The following is a 24465-nucleotide window of genomic DNA, read 5'->3' on the forward strand; positions in this document are numbered from 1 at the left end:
ACTAAACGTTCCAAGCAAGCAAATCAATATATGCTCTGAAAGAATACAGAAGAAAAAAAATGCAAGAAATCAAAGTAATAAACTTGAATGAAAGTAGAGATAAAGTACAGATATAGGACAAAGCCCATGGAAGTACCTTCTATCTGTTTATATATAAGGTGCAAGACAAGTAACCATCATGGATAGCAAAATTAAAAAGATTAATAATGTCAGGGGGAAAGGCATTTTTCAGTAAATTTAGAGAGTCAAAAAGGGGACTATTTGTGAATAAGGAGGTAACATCAAAGCTCACCATGACATTATTATTGTTTAAAACTAAATTTTAAGGTTTCAAAATGCATGAAATTTTTTATATAAGGAGTGTGGCCAGTAAACAGAATTAAAGATTTTTTTTTTGGGGGGGGGGGGATTCTAATATGCTACATATGCTACAAAATCATATGCTACAAAACAGAATAACAGCATTCTACTGACACCTTTCATCTTTTAACTTCTTCCAAATGCCAGCCTAGTTGGCCGAGTGGTTAGCATACTAATGCCAGGAGTATTAGGAACAAGAAGGAAGAATTTTTGGCCTTGATTGGCTATTCCTGGCCACAGGCATTAGTGAAACATGGCTGATGGAAGATGATATAGTTAGTGGGATAGAATGTGTAGGTTATAGTGTGTTTAGGAGGGACAGAGAGAATAAAATGGAGGGAGGGGCATTATTAATGATAGCTGATGAACTGCAGCCAAGGAGAATTGAAGTTGTATCGCAGGATAGTGAAAGGAGCTCATTTGAGGCTATTTGGTGTGAGATTGAGACTGGCAGAATAAAATATATAGTTGGGTGCTGCTATAGACCAGGTGATGGAATAGATGGTAGAGATAGTATGCATAAACAAATTGATGAAATGAGTGGAATCAGGGTAATTATTATGGGGGATTTCAACTATGGTAACATTGATTGGAAGGAGGAGAGGACACATGTGAGGAAGGAAATGGATTTTATTCAATTATTAAGGGATAACTATCTGAGGCAGCATGTAATTGAAAATACTAGGAGTGTGAGAGTGCTTGACCTGGTAATAGCATCTCAGAATTTGACTGTAATGAATACGACAATATTGCCACCTATTGGTGAGAGTGATCATAAGGTCTTGACCTGGAAGGTGGCTAAAGGTGTGGAATTTTCGATTAAGACAGGGTATATGTGGAATTACCATGCTGGCAAGTATGACAAGCTTAGGAGATTGCTTGGATCAGTGCCATGGCATGTACAACTGCAAGGGCTGGACATCGATAGAGCATGGGAAGTGGTCAAGGAGTATTTACAGGAGATTATGGCTGATTGTATACCTAGGGTCCGAACAGTAAAATAAGTAGGGGTTAAATGGATGAATAACACCATTAAGTTTGAGCTGCAAAAAAAGAAACAACTGTGGAGGGAATTTAAAGACAAAGGTGACCTGCAGGCACACGAACGGTATAAAGTGCAGGCCAGAAGGGTAACGAGTGTGGTAAAAAAAAGCAAAAGCAGATTATGAAAAGAAACTAGCAATGCAAGCTAAAGAGAATCCCAAACAGTTCTTTCAATATGCTGCAAACAAGAAAAAAACTATACACGGCAAAATGATTTTAAGGAATGACAATGGTAAGGAGGTCACTGATTCAGTCGATATAGTGGATTTACTGAGAGAGCACTTCGCAAAAGTATATCATCCATGTGGTGACATTGAAAAAATGAAGGAACCATTAGTTTATATGGGAATTGTGATGAATGAAGTGGAGGTGAATAGTCTATTACAGAACCTTAATGTGAATACATCTGTGGAATTGGATGGTATACTGGCACGGGTCTTGCATGAAGCAGCTAAGGAATTATCAGTACCCTTGACCATGTTGTTTAATCTGAGTCTCGGGTCTGGTTTAGTCCTGAAGATGTGGAAAGAGGGGAAAATAGTTTCACTGCATAAAGGCGGATCCAAGACTACGGTTGCAAATTACCAACTGATAAGCATATTAGGAGTCGTTGTCAAGGTCTTGGAGAAAGTAGTCAAGGGAAAAATACAGGAATGGACTAATGAAAATGAGATACTGTACAGGGGACAGCATGGCTTTGTGAAGGGTAGATCATGCTTCACTAACTTGCTCAAGTTTTATAACAAGGTGACGGCTGAACTGGATAAGGGTAATGGGTTTACAGTGATACTGCTGGACCTTGCGAAGGTGTTTGACAGGATACCACATGGAATTCTAATCCGTAAACTACAACATATGGGAATGGATGTAGGGTTGGTGAGAATAATAGGTGGGTGGTTGATGGAGAGATATCAAAGAGTAGTTTATTCAGGAGCAGAGTCCAAAAGACGGCCTGTGACTAGTGGTGTGCCGCAGGGTTCTGTTCTTGGACCACTGCTGTTTAATCTGTTCATTAAAGATATAGGGAAGGATCTAAGAGGAACAGTTCATTTGTTCCCTGATGATGCAAAGTTGGGTAGGGCAATAGTGAATGCAGAAGATGTCAAAATCTTGCAGGATGACTTGGATAGATTGGAGTTCTGGGCTAAGGAGAATGGGTGTCAATTTAATGTGACAAAATGTAAGGTTATGCATTTTGGTGTGAAAAGATTAGCAGCAGTATACCACATTGGTGGAACTGTACTCCAGGAGATTGATGAGGCCAGGGACTTCGGAGTGTTGGTGGATAGGGAGATGAAGTTTAGGGGGGGGGGGCACATTGCAAAAGTAGCTAAATCAGCTCATCAACTCACTTGGTTGTTGAAAAATACCTTGCCGAGTAAAGCCAAGCAAGTTATTCCTCTGTACCAGCCTTGATAAGACCTCATCTCGACTACTGTGCCCAGATTTGGTCACCTCCGTTCCTTCTTGATGGGAAGTAGGTGGAGAGGATCCAGAGGCGAGTGACTAAGATGATAGCAAGTCTGTGGAATGAACCATATGAGAACAGTTGAAGATTTGTGGGTTGCAGAAACTAGTTGATAGGTGGAAAAGGGAAGATATGATTGAGACATTCAAATTGCTAAAGGGTTTCTATAGGATTAATTCAGTTAATATTTTTGAGATCAGGACTGGTGGTGGGAGAACTATGGGACACCTATGGAAGCTGGGCAAGAGTGTGGTTAGCAGGGGTGTAAGAGCTGGGTTTTTACTTTTAGAGTGGTAAATGAGTGGAATAAGCTGCCAGAGTCTGTTGTGGGTACTATGACGGTGAGCGAGTTCAAGGCAAGGTATGATAGATATTGTGAGAATGTCGTATAGTTGTGTGGACATGATGTTTAGGTCCTCCCTCGATGAGTCTAAGGACTCCCTTGAGTTGCCCGAAATAATAATAATACCAGCTCTCCAATCAACAGGTCATGGGTTCAAATTTTGCTGCAGGCATGGATGTTTGTGATTGTCTCACTTTGTGTACTGCTATAACCTTTGATATGATGCAGTATGACCTTTGCTGTCCTTGAGCCATTAAAACATCATCATACTTCCAAATCTACCTACACAGGTCACCAATGTCATCTCTCTCTCTCCCCTCTCAGTAACTCATACCACCATCATCTTGTGCAGTTTCCTCTACAATATAACACCTTTGATGCTATAATAGTACCAAGAGTAAACACTTCCAGAACTACTTTTCCTTCTAATGGTTGGACTATTGTCCCCACTCTACCAATTGAATATTATAATGTAGTTGGAAAAATTATAATAATAATAATAATATAAAATAATAAATAACTTTTTTAAAAAATACATATCATCATCAGCCATAATCAATCCACTGCTGGATAGTCCTTTCCAAGATCACACCAAAACTGTCTGTCCATGGCTCTCCTTTCCCATGTCACTCCTGCAAATCTGATGATATCATCAATCCACTGTGATTTAGGTTAGCGTCATGATGGTCGTTTTTACTCTCGTGTGTGTGTGTGTGTGTGTGTGTGTGTACACACACACACACACACACACACACACACACACACGAGAGAAAAACCTGAAATTCAAGGACCTGAAATTCAGGGGCAACTTTGCACAGTTGTGAAGATGTCACTGGATAATGACAACGATGTGGAGGACCATGACATGCAGAAATAGAGATGGTATGATGTCATTGTATAAGGCCTTGACCAGGCCTCACATGGATTATTGTGCACAGATTACAGATTTCTTCACAGTGTTTTCATGGTGATGAGGACATATACATTGGATATGTTGGAATGGGTCCAGAGAAAATTCATAAAGGTGATCAGTGGTCTTTGGAATGTGAAGTATGAGGACAGACAGAGAATGTAAGTTGCAGAGCCTCGTGAATAGGAGGAGGGGGGGGGGGGATATGATTGAGACTTATAAGCTAGTCAGTGGTTGTTATTAGGTTGACATGGAAGAGATTTTTCATAGAATGGGAGAGGGGGGGGGTAGGACAAGCGGCCATCGCTGGAAACTGTACAAGGAGGGTGTGATCAAAGGAGTGAGGAGTAGGTTCTTCGCATGGAGAGTGGTTGGTGAGTGGAATGCATTGCCATAATGTGTTGTGAATGTAAACACACTGAATCAGTTTAAAGCAAGGTAAGATAAGCATAGAATAAGCCCATGCAGCATTCCTGTACTAGGCTATTGAGACACCTTTCTCGCACATCCTGGAAGAGTAGATGGAAGAGAATTATGTGCCAACTGATCAAGAAGCCTCCTAATGCTGATTCACTTTAGCTCTATCTTCAAATACAAGAGGTTTGAGGTCTTCGCAATATTTTGCATGCCTTGAAGGATACTGCTCAAAATGTATTGGGAATGGTAGCGATAGAAGCCATAACTACTGCTCTAAAAACAAAATACTGCATAATGTACATCCAGCCTCCAACAAAGTAGTATATTTCAGCATGCAATGAGGACACCTCTACCACCCAGGATCAAGTTGACATTTCATTCAATCAGGATATCTATCTCCCAGATATTGCTTGCTGATATTGTCAAAAAAATTCCACCTCTGTATAAGACTGGATGATTCATCTTCTGTTTAAAAAAAAAAAAGAAAACAGAAAAAATTCCACCTTGATCTTTCTAGGAAAAAAAGGCATCAGAGCAGGTAATTATGCTATGCAGGTGCAATATAATGAAATAATTAACCTTACAAAAATGTGCTAGATTTGCTTATATGGTGTTTGTAGATTTAAAAGTATCATGAATGTGAAAGTAAACATTACAAAGCTCATTATTCTGCTCTTAATATCACAATCTATAAATCATCTTTTAATCAATTGTGAGATTAAAAGCAGATTAATAAGCTTTGTTATGTTCATTCAAATTAGGTCTCGGGAAAATGGCTGGATTGAATCTCTTTCCATATAGTCTGGTGATGACATTGAAATGTGGAGACAGTAGCAATAAAAAAAGTAACAGTAAAAGTTTTGTTTATCATACCTCAATTATTTGATCATTAACTTGGATTTTACTACACAGATCTGCAGAACTTCCCTTTGCAATGCTTTTGACAAAAATACCTGATGCATCTTCTGGAACAGAAGAAATCATTATTAATAAAGTACAAAATTTTAAATATTAAACTAAAAGAGTTCAATAGCTAAAGGAAATGGGAGGGGGATACACAAAATCAGGAATATACAAAGCAAAATTATAAAAATAACAAGTAAAGAAATAAAATGAAATTGTGTGTGGGTGTACATGCATGTGTGCAGGAAATCAGTGATTCCAGTTTTACTGGAAAATAAACTATTTTGGGATACTGCACTGCCATATACAACTTTCTGATATCTATCTGACAGCCAGTCACTGATCCTAGTCAGAAGTCTGTTATCCAATCCTATCTGTTTCAATTTATTTAACAGCTTGTTATGTGGCAGTCTATCAAAAGCTTTTGCAAAATCCAAGTACACTACTGTATAATGCATCTCCCCTGTCCAAAGCATTTGTCACCTTGTTATAGCACATAAGTTAGTGAAAAATTATATCCCGTTAACAAACCCATACTGATAACCACAAAGAATACTGCTGTTTTCAAACCAATTCTGTATCCTACTTCTCAGCAATCTTTCTAGTATCTTCACCACAACTCCAGATATACAGATTGGATTACAATTTGAATCCACAGCCTTATCACCACCTTTATGCAGTAGAACAATTTTACCTTCTTTCAACTCCCTTGGAACCTGTATTGTTATAAGACTCATTAAACAGGCATGCCAATGCTACTGCCAATTCCCTGGAACATTCCCTTAAGACATGGTGATATGTCATCAAATCCTATTGTCTTATTGACATCGAGGTTATTTATTTTCTCAAATAGCTCCTGCTCCCTCACAATTAAGCCATCCTCTCCTATGTCTTCTACATTTGAGTTTCTTATAATTTCACTCTTATAAACTGATCACTGAATAACTCAAAAATGTCTCCTGCAGCAGTTACCATTCTACCATTTTCATCCATTAACATCATCTTACCATAATCATTCTTCCTTCTACTTGCTACATATCTAAAAAAACTAGCGTTTTTCGTCAACTGATTTGTCAATTTCTGCTTATACTTCACTTTTGTTTTCCTTACTAAATCACTCTCCTGGCTTGTTCTTTATACTCTTCATGCAATTGATCATTACCATTATTCATTTTGTACCGACTCCAAAGTACTTTCTCCTTCCAGATTTCATGCTTAAGCTCCTCATTCATCCATTTTACACCTACTTTATCCAGCCTTTTCACCTTTGGAATACATTCACACATTGATGCTGTTATGCATTTCTTTGTCAATTCATTTCCTTACTGCTCAACTCCTCATTCAATGTGATAGCTCCAAGCTATCTTCTAAGCTTGTCATAATCACTGGCATTGTATTTCCACAGAGAAGTCTGCATATAGCTAGTCATAGCACAGGTGATCACTTCATGATCACTCTCACCAACTGGAGGAAAGTGCAAATCCCCACTCACAATTACATCCTCTGATGAAGTGATCAAATCTAAAAACTCTTGATCCTCACCTGCCCTCCTTCAGGTGCTGCATGAGGCAATTATCTCTCAAGAACTCGAGAAATTCTTTTCCCTTATTCCCAAATGCTACCTCTTATTCCAATCTATACTGCCATAATTAAAGTCGCCCATAATAATTATCCTTCCTTTGTTCACTAATCCAAGTTCTTTATTCACTTCATCACTATCCTCCATATTCCCTGGTCTTTAGCAACATCCAACTAAATATATCTTCCTGTCAACCTTCACTTTACACCACACTGCCTCATAACTATTGCCACTATTTCCCTCTTTCATGTCTACCTCATTGGGACATAATTCTGCTATCATCAGCAGCACTCCCCACCACTCCCTTCTTGTCCTGTCTATACTCACGAAAAATACTATATCCTTCCATTTCTAGTCCAGTTAGGATATCATCTTCATTCAACCATGTTTCATTTATTCCAATGATTATGGAGTGAATAAACTCAATCAGTGCAATCATTTCATTTCCCTTATTTCTGATACTTTTGGCATTGTAAACAAACACAGCAGTTCATTTTTAGGTCTGTAACCAGTCTTAACCTGGCCTCCTGTTCTACCCACCCCTCCCATTCTATGAAAAATCTTCACTATGTCAACCTGATAACAATCCTTAACAAGCTAACATGTATCTTATATGTCTCAATCATATCCCTCCCCCTCCCATCACACAAAGGTAAAGTCAGTCTCTGTAGTGATCCTTCCATAATGCACAGCAATATACTCTTCTGAAAGAAAGTGTGTTTTGCATCATAAGGCAATTGATGGGAAGTCATCAGCCTCCATATACAAGTAGCCTAGTTGTTCACATGCAAGCTTTATTTTCTTGCACTTGGATAAAGGAATAAACAAGAATATAATTTCTTGGCAAGTTTAATTGGTCTGGATAATAATATAAAATTATTTGCTGATGATGCACAGCATGGTATAAGTGTCAATCCTAATACAGAATTCATGCAGGCTGATCTGAACAAACTGGTTGTATGGGCAAAAATAATGTCAGTTTGATGTTGCTTTAACTGCAAGGTAATGAACTGAGGATAATAGTAATTTTTGAAAAGTAACAGCAAATAACAGATACAGTTTTCATAGTGAAGAATTTATGGAGACAAAAAACACGTGGTCATCATCAAGAAAACATACATATGTACAGGATAAAAGCTGCATGACACTACACAAAAGTAAGATGTATCTAAATGTTTTGTTAATTGTTTACTGCAGTTGACCATTGGTGAAGAAAAAAAATTAAATGAAATATATACAAAATTAAAAATTAATTCACAAAATAAAATAAACTTTTCATACATATCAGTATGATAATATACTGACCCAGATTCTGGGAATTATTAATCATCATTCTTGTTTAGATTTGGATGAAGTTTCAGCATTTCACAGATTTCTTTAAACTTTCTTTCAAACCAAGTTTTAGTGCGGTGTCTTGGTACCTTCCCAGTTAATTCTGTGGCATGTTTGAAGTGTGTGGTCAGACAGGAATGTTTTACCATAGTGGAGGAATTTAATGTGGCGTTTAGGTTCATCTTTTCTTACTGGGATAGGGTAAATGATTAACAGAATATTTAGATTCATCTTACTTTTGTGTAGCGTCATATAGCTTGTGTCCTGTACATATATACGTTGAAAGTTTTTCCACTTGGTTATACTATAAAGTAAGGATGCCAAGAAATTATATTAAAAAAAAAAAATCAGCTAACGCCTTTTTATTCCCGTATACGGGGAGTAGACAAGGCCATTTAGCCTTATCTAACTTTTGGAGACTGAGTGGGCAGTTCAATCTCCACTGGTACCAATCAGAGATAGATAGCCCAAGGCTATCACTAATTAAGCGGTACACAGTGAAGAGAGACGGCGCAAATGTACCACCATCTCGTGGTCCCTAACCCTAACACAATATATTTAATGTCTGAAATAATGTGGGTTCTATGGTCGATTTTCTTGAGTTTACGGGACGAAAAACCCGAGTTTCCGGGAGGAAAAACCCGCTTGCCCGTGCCAGAGATCGACTAACTCGGGAACTGGTCGAAAAAAGGCTTAGAAAAATTTCCTCTAGTCGCCAACTAGACTCGAAACCAAGTCTTCCTTCATGCAGCCAAGCGCCGTGGTGTGCAAACGCCACATCCACTGAGCTACACAGGCTTCAAGAAATTATATTTTTAGTTTAATTCTTTATCCAAGTGCAACCAAACAAATTTTTTGTGCCTGAAGTAACTTCACGAATGGGAACCTCATATATAGAGATTAATCTACTAAGATAACTGAGCTACATAGGCTTCAAGAAATTATATTTTTAGTTTAATTCTTTATCCCAGTGCAACCAAACAAATTTTTTGTGCCTGAAGTAACTTCACGAATGGGAACCTCATATATAGAGGCTAATCTACTAAGATACTAAGACAAGTGACTTCATATCACTTGTCTTAGTATCCCATAATGCAAAGCACATATCCTTATGGACATGCATAATGCTATATATTATGGGAAGGGTCACTATGGCTCCCACTGATGAGACCTCAATAAAGGTCAAAACTGGTCTGGGTAGTGACCCTTCCCATAATGTGAAGTTACTTCACCCACAAACTTTGTTTGCTTATACTTGGATAAAGGATTAAACCAAGAATATAATTTCTCGGCACACTTATATGTACATGTATGTTTTCCTGATGATAACCTCAATACAAAGATCGAAACGTTGAATATTATTTTCTTAATTATAAGTAATTATTTTAACAAAAACAATTACTTAATATATTATACTAAGTAATTGTTTTTGTCCCTATAAATTCTTCATATGGAGAATGACCTCCATGTAACCTAAAAAGAAAGATACAGTTTTCAGAATCAGCATGTACGAATTATCCTTTTCACTGATAGGCTTGAGTTATCATGAGCAGTTTAAAAATGGCATCCTTGCTGAACTTGAGTATACTTTTGAATGCACCTTTGCATTCAAAAAATCTCTGCCTAAACAACTTGAAAAGTAGTGTGAATTTTGCAGACATAAGGAGACATCTAATTATGAATATAATTCAATTAAACATTCATCTGTCTGTCATCTACTACAGGCAGAAGAAATCTTCTGCCTGATATGTCACGTGATCAGCGTCTTCCCAGGTATGATATATATTGTGAGTAGTGTGCATACTCACCATAAAAACTGCACAAAATCATCAGCAGAGAGAGAGAGAGAGAGAGAGAGAGAGAGAGAGAGAGAGAGAGAGAGAGAGAGAGAGAGAGAGAGAGACAGACCATTCAGCTGATAATGAAGCCCAAACACGAAACAGAATAACATAAGAGTAACATGAACATTTGACAGGTCAGTTGTGATAAGCAGTTCTGCTGAATGTCTGTGTGAGTGCTTAAAGCGATACTAATAGTTCTACTTTTACTTCCTGCACGTAACAATTCTCAATTTTCAGACAGCATAGAAAGTAAATACAGAGAAAACATAATATTTGCAGATATTCAACTGGCCCTCATAAGAAAAATTTTCAAATTTTCTGTATGCCAACAATAACCATTATAATGGGATGCACTTCACCTGGTAACTAATCCTCTCCCCACAGATCGAAAGGAAGACACTTCCCAACACTGCCTCTTCTCATGCCAAAAGAAAATATCAGTTTTGTGATGTGTATACTCAGACACCTTATTTGATCTTATATTATATTATATCTTAAATTATATTATATGTATGACAATTGTGGGGTGCCTTATGTATCTAACTCCTGTTTCAAAATGCCTCTTCTCATGCCAAAAGAAAATATCAGTTTTGTGATGTGTACCCAGACACCTTATTTGATCTGAATAAAAGGGTGGGAGAGAGAGAGAGAGAGAGAGAGAAGCTATATGTATGACAATTGTGGGGTGCCCTATGCATCTAACTCCTGTTTCAAAAAAACAAGAAATATTACTAAATTTCAAAAATATTTCAGTATTTTAAAAAAAGTATTTCAATATTAAAGTATTTCAAAAGCATAAAATTATTAAATAACAGGTGTAATTAATTCTATATTTAAACCTAATCTAGTACAAAAACAAACCAGACTAAAAGTATACAATACATTAGCCCTATCAGTCCCATTGTATGGAAGTGAAATCTGGACAATAAAATAGAAAGACAAAGATTAATAACAGCTGAAATGAAATCCATGAGAAAAACTGCAAAGTATGCTCTATTTGATCACAAAAGAAACGAAGAAATTATTATTATTATTGCATCCTTCGTGGAGTAGGCAGACTCATCGTGGAAGGGTCCTTCAACTGACAACATATTCATCATACCGAATCTTAAAATCCTTAGCATTCCTTGCATTAACAAAACATTTTGATAATTCTGATAATGTGTTCCATTCACTGACAACTCTCCATGCAAAAAATTTACTCCTCACAACCCTCTTCACCACATTCTTACACAACTTCCAGGAATGGCCATTGGTTCTTCCCCTCTTGCCTTCTACTCTTTTTATAATCCCATCTGGATTAATCTGATAAAATCCTCTCACTAACTTAAATGTCTTTATGATATCCCCTCTTTTCTTCAACCTCTCTCTCCATAGCCAGCATTCCAAAGTCCTGATATTGTTTTGGTCACGTCTCTGTACCATCTCCAATGTTTTCACATCATACTGAAATCCAGGTGACCAAATTTGAGCACAACAGTCCAAGTGTGGCCCGACCAGAGCCCCATACAGTGGCACAACCACTTCCCTATCTTTACATATCAGAGAACCACTTCTTATCATAGTAGCACTATGATGCACAATTATTGCAACACTTGCAATATGCCATCTAAACTTCAGTCTACTGTCAAGTACCACTCCCAAATCCTGAATCTCATCCACCTCCTACAGTGCGGTATACCATCAATATAGTACATGGCCTTACATTGCTGCACTCCAAAATGCACCAACTTGCACTTATTAATATTAAAACTATAAACACACCCCTTTGTCCAAGTCAAAAGTCTATTCAGATCTACCTGAAGGGAATTAACATCAGCATGCTACTTATAATTCTTCCCAACTTTGCATCATCAGCAAACAACTGAAGATCCCCAGTCAGTCTGCATACTATTTCATTTACAAACAAGTTAAACAGCAGGGCCTAAAGAACAGAATCCTGGGGCACACCATCGGTTATCCTACTTTTTTTGAGACACTGCTCCATCTTGCTGGTATCGTTCAAAGAGCCAATCTCCGATCCATCTAACCAATATACTATATATTTCCAACCTCTGCAATTTGTACACCAACTTATCATGTGGTAATCTTAGAATATTACTGTATATGATTTGTCCTTATCTAACACACTCGTTGTTGTTATATGCCATCCAATCGTTTTCAACACTTGGTGATCCTGTGAACAAAGGCTCTTCATCCAAGTCAGCCTCTTGTCCTTTCTTTAGCATACATTAGCAGCTTTTGGAATGCATTCACTGCAAAAAAATCCAAGGCAGAACTCAATCTACACTGTACTGAAGCTTTGCAGCCAACATACACTTTTTTTATGGATGCCATTTATATCCGGACTGAAAAAATTGCAGCAAAATTTCCGATAAAAAGACACACTATACACTAATTAAAAAATACTTTTTATCACAGCTCAAATCTACCACTACATTCACTCGCAACACTAGCATCATGACAATATTTAACAACATCGATGTGTGAATGTATTTTGAAAGTCCAAAGATTGAATAAAGAAGGTGTAGGGATGAATAAAGAGATTAAGCCTGAAATTTGGAAGAAGAGCATACTGTAGAGGCAACACAACATGAATAATGGTAGCAATCAATTGCATGAGCAAAATAAAAAGGCCAGGAAGGTGACTAAGCTGGTACAGACAACAAAAATACAGTATAGAATTTGATGGCATATCACCATCAAATTCTATACTGGTGATATGCCACAAGGGAATGTTCCAAGGAACTGACAGTAGGATTGGCATGCCTGTTTAATTATTATTATTACCCAAGACCCTATGGAGTCAAAGACTCATTTAGGAGGTGCTTTTATCATACACACAGCTCATCATACCATTGTTAAACTCTGAATGAAACTGAAATTTAATACATTGCATGTTTCCTTCAGACTTAACATGCATTAACGTTTCCAGGGCCAATATTGATATATCAGATGAATAAAGCTAATTGTAATTTATCAGCAACACTAATAATTTGAGAAAATACTTATCTGTATATCATGTTGTAAATAATTATTGTAAATTTTCTAATGCTTAAGCTATGTTAACTTTGTGTAAATTCTTGTGTATTGCTGGGAGAAAGATAATCAGATCAGATACTGATGGCCAGAAGCTAAACACGTGCACCAAGTAGGACATGAACACAAGTTCCCCCCCCATAAAGCATGCTAGGGGGAGAGTGTAGCGCTAAGTGCTAGGAGAAGAAAGGTGTCGTGGGCAAAGTGAGAGAGAATGATGACATAGAAAGGAAGCATCAGGCATGGGATTTAAAAGGCGTTGCAAAGCCGGCTCGAGTCCTTTTTTTCCTTCCCCCTACATTGGAGAGATCTTAGGGATAGAGGTCGTTGGAGCACGCTGAAGTGTCTATGGGCAGTTCGCCGGTCAACGAATAGCACAGCGGAGTTCCCGATCGCCACGGAGATAGCTAAGCCATGCCTAGCCAGTCTACCAGAGAGCGGCGAGCACTTACCTTCCTCGGCGGAGATATGTCTAGTCCGGGCCTATCAGTAGAATAATGCAGATAAAGTCAAATGAAGAAGAATCCAAGAATCGGAAGTTCTGTCGTGATGTATGTGAAGGTCAAATAGTCCCCCAGCCTTTGTTAATGTAGAAACTTTGATTTGTTTAGTAATTGTGTTAAAGAAGTAAATCTGTAATTGTAAAAGGGACATTATTTTGAAGGCTATGATTAATGAAAGGACTTTAGAGATTGTGTTTAAGAAAGTAGTGGAACTTTCTTAAACTGGAAGTTTAAGAAAGTTCTACTGGAAGTTTTGAATGAAGGAATTAGCGTTGAAGTACATAGAGCTAACTTTGTTGTTGATAAGTGAATAACCTTTAGCACTGTAGTGTATAAAATGCGTGATTGATCTTAGATATTTCCTACGTGAATTGATGTCTTTACATGTTATGGGAGAATTAGAAAAGTTGGATAATTATACTCATTCATTAAAGTTAGTGCAATTATATGTCAGTGTTTGTTCATAATGTGTAAACTGTCTGATTTGTGATTAAATGTTTTTCTTTAAGTTTTATTGATGACTTGCCTGATTTTTCTATTGCACCGCTCATTAAGTTCAAACCACAGCGGGAGGTGAAAGACAAGGGAGGCTACGACTGTGAATTAAGTTTCAGTTGTTTGATAATTATTATTACATCACACCTCCAGGGAGTCCAAAGACTCATCGAGGGAGGACATCGGCTCTACAACTCTTCGTCTCATTACTCCACTAACCTTCATCATCTAACACCAATGCTATCTATCACAGACTACCACCACTAGTACTTTCACAGACAATCACAACATCCATGCTCACGGCAGGATTCGAACCTGCAGCCTTTTGTCTGGAGAGCGGATATGCTAACCACTCGGCCAACCAGACCAGGTTGGCTGAGTGGCCAGGTTGATCAAGACCTCTTATTTCCTCTAACAACAACAATTTATCCCCACCAAGAGTAAATTCTATATCCCATCTTTGTTTCCCAAATTTTCAAACCTTACATTTTATTTATGAAGTGTCGTGTACTTTTTTTTTTTATGTAGGAGTGGAAATGACCTATCAACTACTTGAGTGTTGTCGCCAGTTTCTTATCTAAGTGATAATCAGAGCTGTTGATTTCTTCAACTATTGTTTGCAGTGGTGCATTTGTTTTGCATATTTTTGTGGCAGGCCATAAATTCTGGGAGCATGGGCATTATGCAGTAACATCTTTTTTTTAACTGTTTCCTCTGGCCAAGCGGTCAGAAAATATAATTAAGTCACCAACTTATTTCTGTTTTCTTTTTGATGCAGTTTGTAGGATTGTAGTTAACCATAATGATTATTTTTCAGGAAATGACAAAATGTATTAAAATATTAATTATTAAAAAAAAATTTTGGGAAGCATTAATCCTCAGATCTTCAGCCCAATAAAAATTACCCAATTTAACCCGCCATTCAGGGCTTTACGACAGACTTTCGTTGCCTTTTTCAACCTTTACCCAGTGTTAATCGCGTGTGCACGTATGATTTTTTTTTTCGTGATCCCCAATGATGGCAATGTAGCATTGCTGAAATATACTAAAGTATTAAAAGTTTTATAAGTAATATTTCAGTATATGTTGTTATTTTCAGAAAAATATTCTCACACAATATAATGGCGACACACCTTCACACATAAAAAACTCAATCCACTTTAAAGCCAGTATAGAAAAACCTCACACTCCAACACAGTGACATAATGGTCAATTTCAATGTGTCCTCTTTATTCACTAATGTCCCACTCAGACCTCATCCAAGCCATATTTCTTCCAGATATCTCAGCCCTGTTTCAGTTTATTTACCATGAACTGAAACTATTTCGTTTGGCAAGAAGAATTCTACAAACAGATGGAGGGGGACTGCCATGGGTTCTCCACCTGTGGCCAACATCTTTATGGACACTTTTCAAGAAAATGCCTTAAACTCTGCCCCACATAAACTAACTATCAAGCTACACTACGTAGATGTGTTCTCCATTTGGCCACATGGCCTGGATACGCTTCACAATTTCTACATCTAAATAAACAACACTCCAGGATCCAGTTTACTAGAAAAAGAAAACAAAAACAACAACAGTCTCTCATTTTTAGACACTCTGATTACAAGCCAGCCTGATGGATCCCTGGATTAATCAGGCTGACTTAATCAGAGTGTAAATGGAGAATCCATCAGGATTCTCCGTTTACAGAAAACCTACACATACAGACAGATATATTCACCAGCAGTCACACCACTGCCCCCTCCTAACAATATGGGATTATAAAAACCCTATATAATGGGACAAAATTAATCAGTTCTGATGGCAGTGCCCTAACTACTGAACTTGACCATATTTCTCAACCATATTCTTGATTGTATTTTTCGGGGATTGTAGCCATTGGCTACAATCCCCGAAAAATATTAAAACCCTGTAACTGCAATCTCCCCACCCTCTCCCTTCAGATCAGAGATTACTCAAGATCTATCACTATTCCACATATCCGGGACATCCGAAAAATTAAAAAAAATCCTAAGCAAGAATGTTATAATGGTGTTTGTCATAATAAAAGCTGATGGTAAAATCTGTCCAGCCAGAGTGCAGGAATTACTGGCAAATCTAACAGAGGCTTGTGCATTTAGAGAAACTTAGCATTTAGAATTTTCTTCACAAAGAAATCTTTAATTAATCTTCTAATTTGTTGTATATTATAAATAAATGTTTTAATGTTTATATTTGATTTTTTTTAATTTAAGAAAGGTTAGATTTTCACCTCTCACTATAGCAAATGCTAACAACATAGTAAACATACTCACTATAATAACCTACTGAAAAGTCCTGTTTAAAGACCTATAATGTCAATGTTGTCCTAAAACCTTCCACTTTAGAACTCTTGCAGAGATAGCATTGACATTGGTTAAAACAAAGTATGCTATAGTGAGCAATGACTGTACTTTCCACAGGATCCATGATTTTTTCAAGTTCCATCTGCTGAAAAGCAACTCAGAAATTTGAAGACCTACATAATGGAAAGAAAAGTGATGACAACTACTTAGCAACCTGTCTCAGTTATCAACTCACCTTGGTCAAAAACATAACCAGCAACAATTATGCCAAGTCCCTGTTCATCCTTGGTTAACTCCACATCAAAAATTGCCATATCCACTTCTTCTGCTCCTTCTCCTCCACCATCTCTGTATGTTATTAGTTGAGACTTTTCATACTGGAACATTAATGCAATTAGAAATAGTCAGTTATCCAGTTGTCTACAGTTATAATAAAAATATTTTTGCTTTCAAAGTCTGAGTTCATTCCAAAGTTAATTTTGAAGTAAGCATTTTTGTTTGTTTGTTTGCAGTATGAATAACTTAAATTGCATTTGCACTTAGCATTAGTTAAATTGAAGTAATGGTTGAGAAAAACACCTTACCCATAACTTTTGCCCTCCTCCTGTAGTGCAGGATTACACATATTATAATTGACAGCTGTTGATGCTTATGGAATTTTCAAATATGGTACGATTTCAATAAAAATAAATAAATATCAATTCAAGGACATTACAGTTGCTTTCATTGATGAAAACAAACATCCACTATTCTGGATGACAGTATCAAAAGTTGGTTATTTATAGTATTAACAAGGGAAAATGGGCTGGGGTTGAATGTAAGATGAATTTCAGTAAGATCAAGAAAAAAATCACCGTTGTGATTTTGTCATTGTATAATGTAAAAACTCAGACTAGGTGATATGAATTTTTTATGGTCCCATTTTACCTGTCATCAATAATGATGTCAGATGTTATAAATTGTCAGATTATATTTAAATTTTGTTAAGGAAGCAAGATAAACAAACTGAGATTTCACACACAAAAATCATTGCATGTATTATCTTTAAAGGTACTTGTGGCATGATTATAAATAATAAGTTACATGATAACCACAGTAATTAACTTTAATGAAATGAAAGTATACAGATATTTCATACTGAAAATAACAGTACATCATCAGTGTGTAGAAACAAGCAATCAAAGGAACTGGATTACATAGTGCATACAGCATTTGGTGATTTACCAATTAAAAACTGTTGTCGCAAGCTAGAAATTAGCATTAATAAATAACATTATTAAAAATATTATTAAACAACTATTTTTGATGGTTGCATAAGATAAGAATCTCCCAAACTTTTAGGGATGAGAGACTAACGTTCCAAGTCAGATTTGGGCAATGTAAAAGGTATTCACAACTTTCTTTGAAAAGGTGTTCATATTTAAACCTACATCTATAGAAAATATGAGCTTTATCCTACTGGATATTGTGTTTAGTGTCAATACTATTTTGTGTCAGGCCAGACTTTGAGGTTTCATGTATTCGATATAACAGTGGTGCACTCAGGATTTAATGGGGAGGGGGCCGAGATGAGTAGACAATTTGAGAATACACACTACACATTGCATACAATCTATGACTGAGCATCTGCAGTGATCGCCAATACATGATACCTGTGATCCAGATGACATCATGGTAACATTCTTAAAAAAAAAAAAAAAAAAACTGATGCACTTTGAATAGTTCTTTCGTACTGTTTTCCCCAACATATAGTATCCCAAGCGCTTCAAGCAACTCAACAGATTCCTTTTTTTCCATAATTGACATTAAAAATTCCACACGGAAGGTTTATTTTATTTTTTTAAAATATAAAATGGAGCAAATGGGTGATGGAAAGTAAACTGTGGAATTATTTTTTTATATACTATATATTTGCTATAATATATATTTATATTCTTTCAATTATATTAATAGTTTTATTATTAATTTTAATAAAATAAACTCTAGAAAAATTTAGTCCCATGCCCTTGCAGACAAGACTATTACACAATTTTTTTTGGGGGAGGGGGCTATCTTGTTTTCTCACTTCCTGCGTCCAGATGAGTGACCAAGACAATATTCGGACTTTGGAATGATGGCTATGGAGAGAGGTTGAAGAAATGGGGACTGCAGAGTATGGTGAAAAGAAGGAAAAGAAGTGACATGATAGAGACATTTAAGTTAGTGAGAGAATTTTATTGGATTAATTCAGATGGGATTATAAAAAGAGTAGAAGATAAAAGGAAGAGGGGAAAAACCAGAGGCCATCCCTGGAAGTGATGTAAGAATGTGATGAAGAGGGATGTGAGGAGTAGATTTTTTACATTGAGAACTGTCAATGAATGTAATGCATGTTCAGAATGTGTTGTTAATGCAAGGCGTGTTAAGGATTTTAAGATCTGTATGATAAATGTGTTGTCAGTTAAATGAACCTCCCACGATGAGTCTGCAGACTCCATAGATGGTACATTAATAATAATAATAATATTTGTAGCATAGTGTTCCTGGCAAGATCTATGCAAGCATACTTGAGAAACGGTTGAGAAGAATTGTGGAAGAAAAGCTTGGTGAAGAACAAGCTGGATTCAGGCCAAATAGAGGCTGTCAGGATCAGATTGTCACTTTACAACACATAGTTGAGAAAGCATGGGAATATAATAGAGATCTGTATTTAAGTTTTGTCGATCTGGAAAAGGCATATGACAAGGTGCCAAGAGAGAAGCTATTCAATATGCTACAGTTATATGGCATCAATGGGGCATTATATCAAGCAATACTTGTCTGTATTTGAGTTGTAAGTCGGCAGTTAGAATTAAAGGAAGTACAGGAAGATGGTTTAATGTTAAATCTGGTGTGAGACAAGGTTGTACATTATCCCCTCTGTTATTCATTAACTATATGGATCACATTATGAAGGAAAGTGGTATTAAACATGATATCAGAATTGGAGATGTTAATGTCAGCTCTTTGCTTTATGCAGACAATGTTATACTTCTAAATAAATCTGCTACAAGTTTGCAAGATTCCCTGACTAAATTGAATAACTGAAGGTCAGCATTAAAAAGACAAAGACGATGAAAATAGGTAGAATTGTTGAAAATGTCAATTGTGTTGTGAATGGGAAACCTGTGGAACAAGTAAAACATTTCAGCTACTTAGGCACGATTTTTACTGAAGATGGTAAATTAAATATGGAAATAGACAACAGAATCAACAAAGCTGGTATGGTAGGAAGTCAATTGAATAAATTCATATAATAAGAGAGAAATTAGTTGGAACACTAAATTAGCTGTATACAAGACAGTGTTCAAACCAGTTTTAACTTACGGATCAGAGAGCTGGATCAGAAGTAAAACACATGACCAAAGACTAGAGACTGCAGATATGAGAGTCCTGAGAAAGATTAGAGACGTGAACAGATGGCATCAATGGCAATATCATATTAAAAAGATATTAGGAAAGAACTTGACATTGTCGGTATCCAGGAATGCATTAGTAGAGCTAATCTCAGGTGGTATGATCACTTAAACAGAATGGGTGAGGAAAGATTAGCAAAACAAGTGTTCTCTGCCAGGTTGGCAGGAAAACAACCCAGAGGAAGACCAAGATATAGGTGGATTGATACGGTACAATGTGCCTTAGACGATAGAAATATAAGATCTGATAATGATAATATTAGAGTCTTGACAAGTAATAGACTGATTTGGAGGAAAATTGTAGATAGGAAGTTAGTAATGATGTAAATTTTTCACGTAGTACTATCATATCCTGTACACCCCCTTGAGGGTACACGTCAGGAATTTGATGATGATGATGTAGCATTTTAAGTTGTTTACCAGAACAATTTTTTATTTTAATTTATTTGGAATTGAAGTCAAATGAGGCCATGATAGACTGAAAATGCAGAATGTGAAACAGAGAAAACTTAAAGCCTTCATCTGTTTTTTTTTTTTTAAATTTCTGCTTCTTATATTTTCTTCCTAGTTATGGTAAAAGATGAACTTAAAGAATCATCCTGTCTGATTCCTTCCCTTATATAAATAGGGAAATTTATCATCATCATCATATTCCTGATACATAGAGTCAGGAGGTGTAGAGGATTTTAAAACGCCACTACAAGAAAACATTACATCATTACTAACTTCCTATCGACACTTTTCCTACAAATTAATCCATTATCAAGAGGTGTAAAGCTAGTGTTGCGAGTAAAGTAAAGTAGATTAGAGCTGTGCTAAAAAAACTGTTTTTAAACAGTATATAGTGTGGCTTTTTGACACAAATTGTGCTGCATTTTTTTTTTCAGCTAGATACCGGTGTCGTTCAGTATTGTTGTGGTTGTTAGAGTTTTTGCGTTTTGCTGCTTGTTTATTCTTACTGAGAGGACAAGATCAGAGTCAGAAGCTTTCAGAGGTAGTAACAAAGAAAAAGATAAATTTTCATTATTTTTATTAGAGTTTTCTATGTAAAATTACACAATGTAAAGTACACCTTGCTGGTAATTTGCAGTTGGAGAATTTGAACTTAAAAGCATAATATTTTAGTATAGTTGTAGTGGTTCTTAGTGCAGTATGTGAATAATGGCATCACAGCTCAGTTTGCCAATAGCTTATCACCAGCATCTTTCACTACAATAGGAAGAGAAAATGCAGTCACTGGGTACTTATGATAAGTGATGACTTATGTCCTCTCAGAGTGGAGGATTTGGAGAGGAGTGGCACTATGCTCACTGAAAGCATATGGTGGAGATAGAGGTGGACAGGACAGGCTGTTTAGTGGGATGTTGCTACAAGCCAGGAAGCATAGAGGGTGAAGAGAAGGAGATGTTTATGCAGTTGAGCTTGGCAATTGCAAGAAGAATAATTGTTTGGTAGACTTTATCTACAGCAGCATAAACTGAGAAGTGAAAACCACATGTAGTAATAAGGGAATGGAATTTCTGGAATTCTTGAGACACAAATGTCTTAGGCAACATGTAGCAAAAGGAACACGAGCTTAAAAAGTTTTGGATTTGGTCATAGCATCAGAAGATCTGATTATAAGTGAAGAAGGGGACACAATTTGGAGTAAAGTGGATGGCAAACAATATTAAACAGGAACTGCATGAGAAAAAGAGGCTATGGAAAAGATATAAGGAGACAGGTGAAGAGCAGATGCATGAAGAATATAAGACACAGGCTAGGAGAGTGACTAATATGGTAAGGAAGGCAAAACTGGAATATGAGAAGAGATTGGCCCTAAGATCCAAAGAAAATCCTAAGGAATTTTTTTTAGCAATGTGGCCAGTAGGAGAAGAAATGACTGTGGAAGAATGACATTGTGGGATAAAAATGGGAATAGAGTGACTGATGCAGAGGACATAGTGGAATTGTTCAATGAACACTTTATTGGAGCATTTCATCCTGGAGGAGTAAATTTTAATACTGAGGGATAGGGCAGGTTCGAGGTTTAGAAGCGCAGGAGGAGAGTGTGTTCCAGAGGCTGAGTACTCTGGATGTCAGTAAAGCTGTGGGACTGGATGGTATTTCACCACTAGTTTTGAGAGAATGTGCTAAAGAACTGACAGCTCTGTTGACCTGGCTTTTCAATGAAAGTCTGGCTATGGGAAAGGTGCCCAGGGAATGGAAGATAAGATAGTGCCATTGCATAAGGGTGGTAGCAGACTGGAAGTGTCTAATTATAGACCAGTCTGTGTGTCATCAGTAGTTGTTATGATCTTGGAGAAAGTAGTGAGGGACCGTATACAGCACTGGGCAGATGAGGGTAATGTTATCTGTGAGAATCAACATGGATTTGTGAAGGGGGCACTCTTGTTTTAGTAATATGCTAGCCTTTTATAATAAAGTTACAAGAGCAGTAGATGAGGGAAAGGCATATACTGCCATTTTCTTGGATTTAGCGAAGGCATTTGACAGGTTGCCACATGATAAGCTGATATTTAAGTTGCAGCACATGGGTCTGGATGTTAGGTTGGTCAACTGGATTCAGGATTGGCTGTCAGATAGGTATCAGAGAGTTGTGTATGGTGGGGCAGTTTCAAGGATACAGAGGGTTACAAGTGGGGGTCCCACAGGGCTCAGTACTGGGACCTATACTGTTTAATCTTTATATCAATGACATTGTCAGTGGATTGTCAGTTGTTTGCAGATAATGTGAAGCTGGGAAGGGTTATTAGTAACAGTGTTGATGTGGTAGCCCTGCAAGAGGATTTGAATAACCTAAACAGATGGGAAGGTGAATGGGGGGGGGGGGGTTTGGGTTAATGCAGCAAAATGTAAGGTCTTGAGGTTTGGGATGCTGCATACTCTATTGAAGGAGCTATACTGGAGGAAGTAGGGGAGACAAGAGATCTGGGGTTGGTTGATAGAAACCTGAAATTCAGGGAACATATTGCAAAAGTGGTGAAGGTAACACAGAGAATTGCTGCAATAATGAGAAGGACACTGACCAGCAGAGATAAAGGAGTTATCAATCCGTTGTATAAAACTCTGATCAAACCACACTTAGACTACTGTTCACAGATTTGGTCCCCAGGATTTGAAGGGGATAAATTAACTGTGGAAAGGGTACAAAGGCAGATAACAAAGATGGTTTCAGAACTGTACAATGTTAGTTATGAGGATCGGCTGAGGGAATGTGGACTGCGGAGTTTGGTGGATAGAAGGAGAGGTGATATGATTGAGACTTTAGCTGTTGAGAGATGGTTACAGGGTTGACACTAGGGAGTTCTTTTGCTTGGTTGAACAGCATGAAGGAGTGATGATAAGGGGCCATCCCTGGAAGTTAAGAAAGGAAACTGTGAGCAAGAGGGTGTGAGTGGTTTCTTTGCATGGAGGGTGGTTGAACCTTGGAATGCATTGCTTGATAGAGTGGTGAGAGCGAGAACAGTCAATGAGCTTAAGGACTGGTATGATAGACTTTGTGTTTCCTAAGAGGGACTTCCCACGATGAGTCTTGATAGACTTCGTTTCCTAGGAAGGACCTCCCGCGATGAGTCTTTTGACTCCATGGAGGCCTGAATAATAATAATAATAATAATAACTGAAATAGCTTCTCTGCCCCTCATTGAAGAGAGTAACCATGTGATTTTGACTTGGAAGATAAATAGACATCCAGGAGTATCAAAGAGAAAGGAATGTGAAATTATAAGGCACATGATTATAATAGTCTTAGATGTCAACTTGGGGAAGTTCCATAAAGGGAGGAATCAGAAGGACAAGATACCACTTCACAAGCTTGGAAACTTGTGAAGGAATATTTATTAGCAGCGATAGCAAGCTGTATATCACAAGTGAAGAAGACAACACAATTTGGTGTAAAGAGAAAACAATATCAAACAGAAACTGCAGGTAAAAAAGAGGTTAAAAGAGGGGTGGAGAGCAGATGCATAAAAAATATAAGACTCAGGCCAGGAGAGTGACTAGTATGGGAAGAAAGGCAGAACTGGAATATGAGAAAAGAATAGCCCTTGGATCAAAAGAAAACTAAGGAATTTTTTAGTTATGTGGCCAGTAGGAGGAGAAATGATTCTGTTTTTGGATGAATGACATTGTTGGATACAAATGGGAATAAAGTGACTAATGCAAAAGGACATAGTGGAATTTTTCAATGAACACTTTATTGGGGCATTTCATTCTGGAGAAGTAGGTTTAGAAGGAGAGTAAGATAATGCCATTGAATAAGGGTGGTAGCAGACTGGATAGCATATAAACCTGTTTGTGTTTCATCAGTAGTTGTTAAGAACTTGGAGAAATCAGTGAGGTATCATTTACAGCATTGGGAAGATGACGGTAATGTTATCTCTGAGAGTCAATGTGGATTTATTAAGGGGTACTCATGCTTTAGCAATCTGACTGCCTTTTATAATAAAGTTGAAAGAGCGGTTTA

The 24465-nt window shown here is 37.2% G+C and overlaps 1 protein-coding gene across 1 annotated transcript in view; it reads right to left on the reverse strand.

Annotated features, from left to right (window-relative positions):
* LOC150108087 (multiple PDZ domain protein-like) overlaps positions 1-24465 on the reverse strand; it is an 859697-nt gene that overhangs the window by 693525 nt on the left and 141707 nt on the right. Inside the window, exons 5-6 of the mRNA XM_090415962.1 lie at positions 16799-16940; positions 5416-5507 (exon numbers count right to left, since the gene is read on the reverse strand). Coding sequence (XP_090272088.1) covers positions 5416-5507; positions 16799-16940 — 234 coding nt within the window. The remainder of the gene's footprint in view (positions 1-5415; positions 5508-16798; positions 16941-24465) is intronic.

The sequence above is a fragment of the Typopeltis vanoorti genome, chromosome 3 (assembly GCF_054136105.1).
Source record: "Typopeltis vanoorti isolate ZY-2024b chromosome 3, IOZ_Tvanoo_1.0, whole genome shotgun sequence".
Classification (NCBI taxonomy): Eukaryota; Metazoa; Arthropoda; class Arachnida; order Uropygi; family Thelyphonidae; genus Typopeltis; species Typopeltis vanoorti.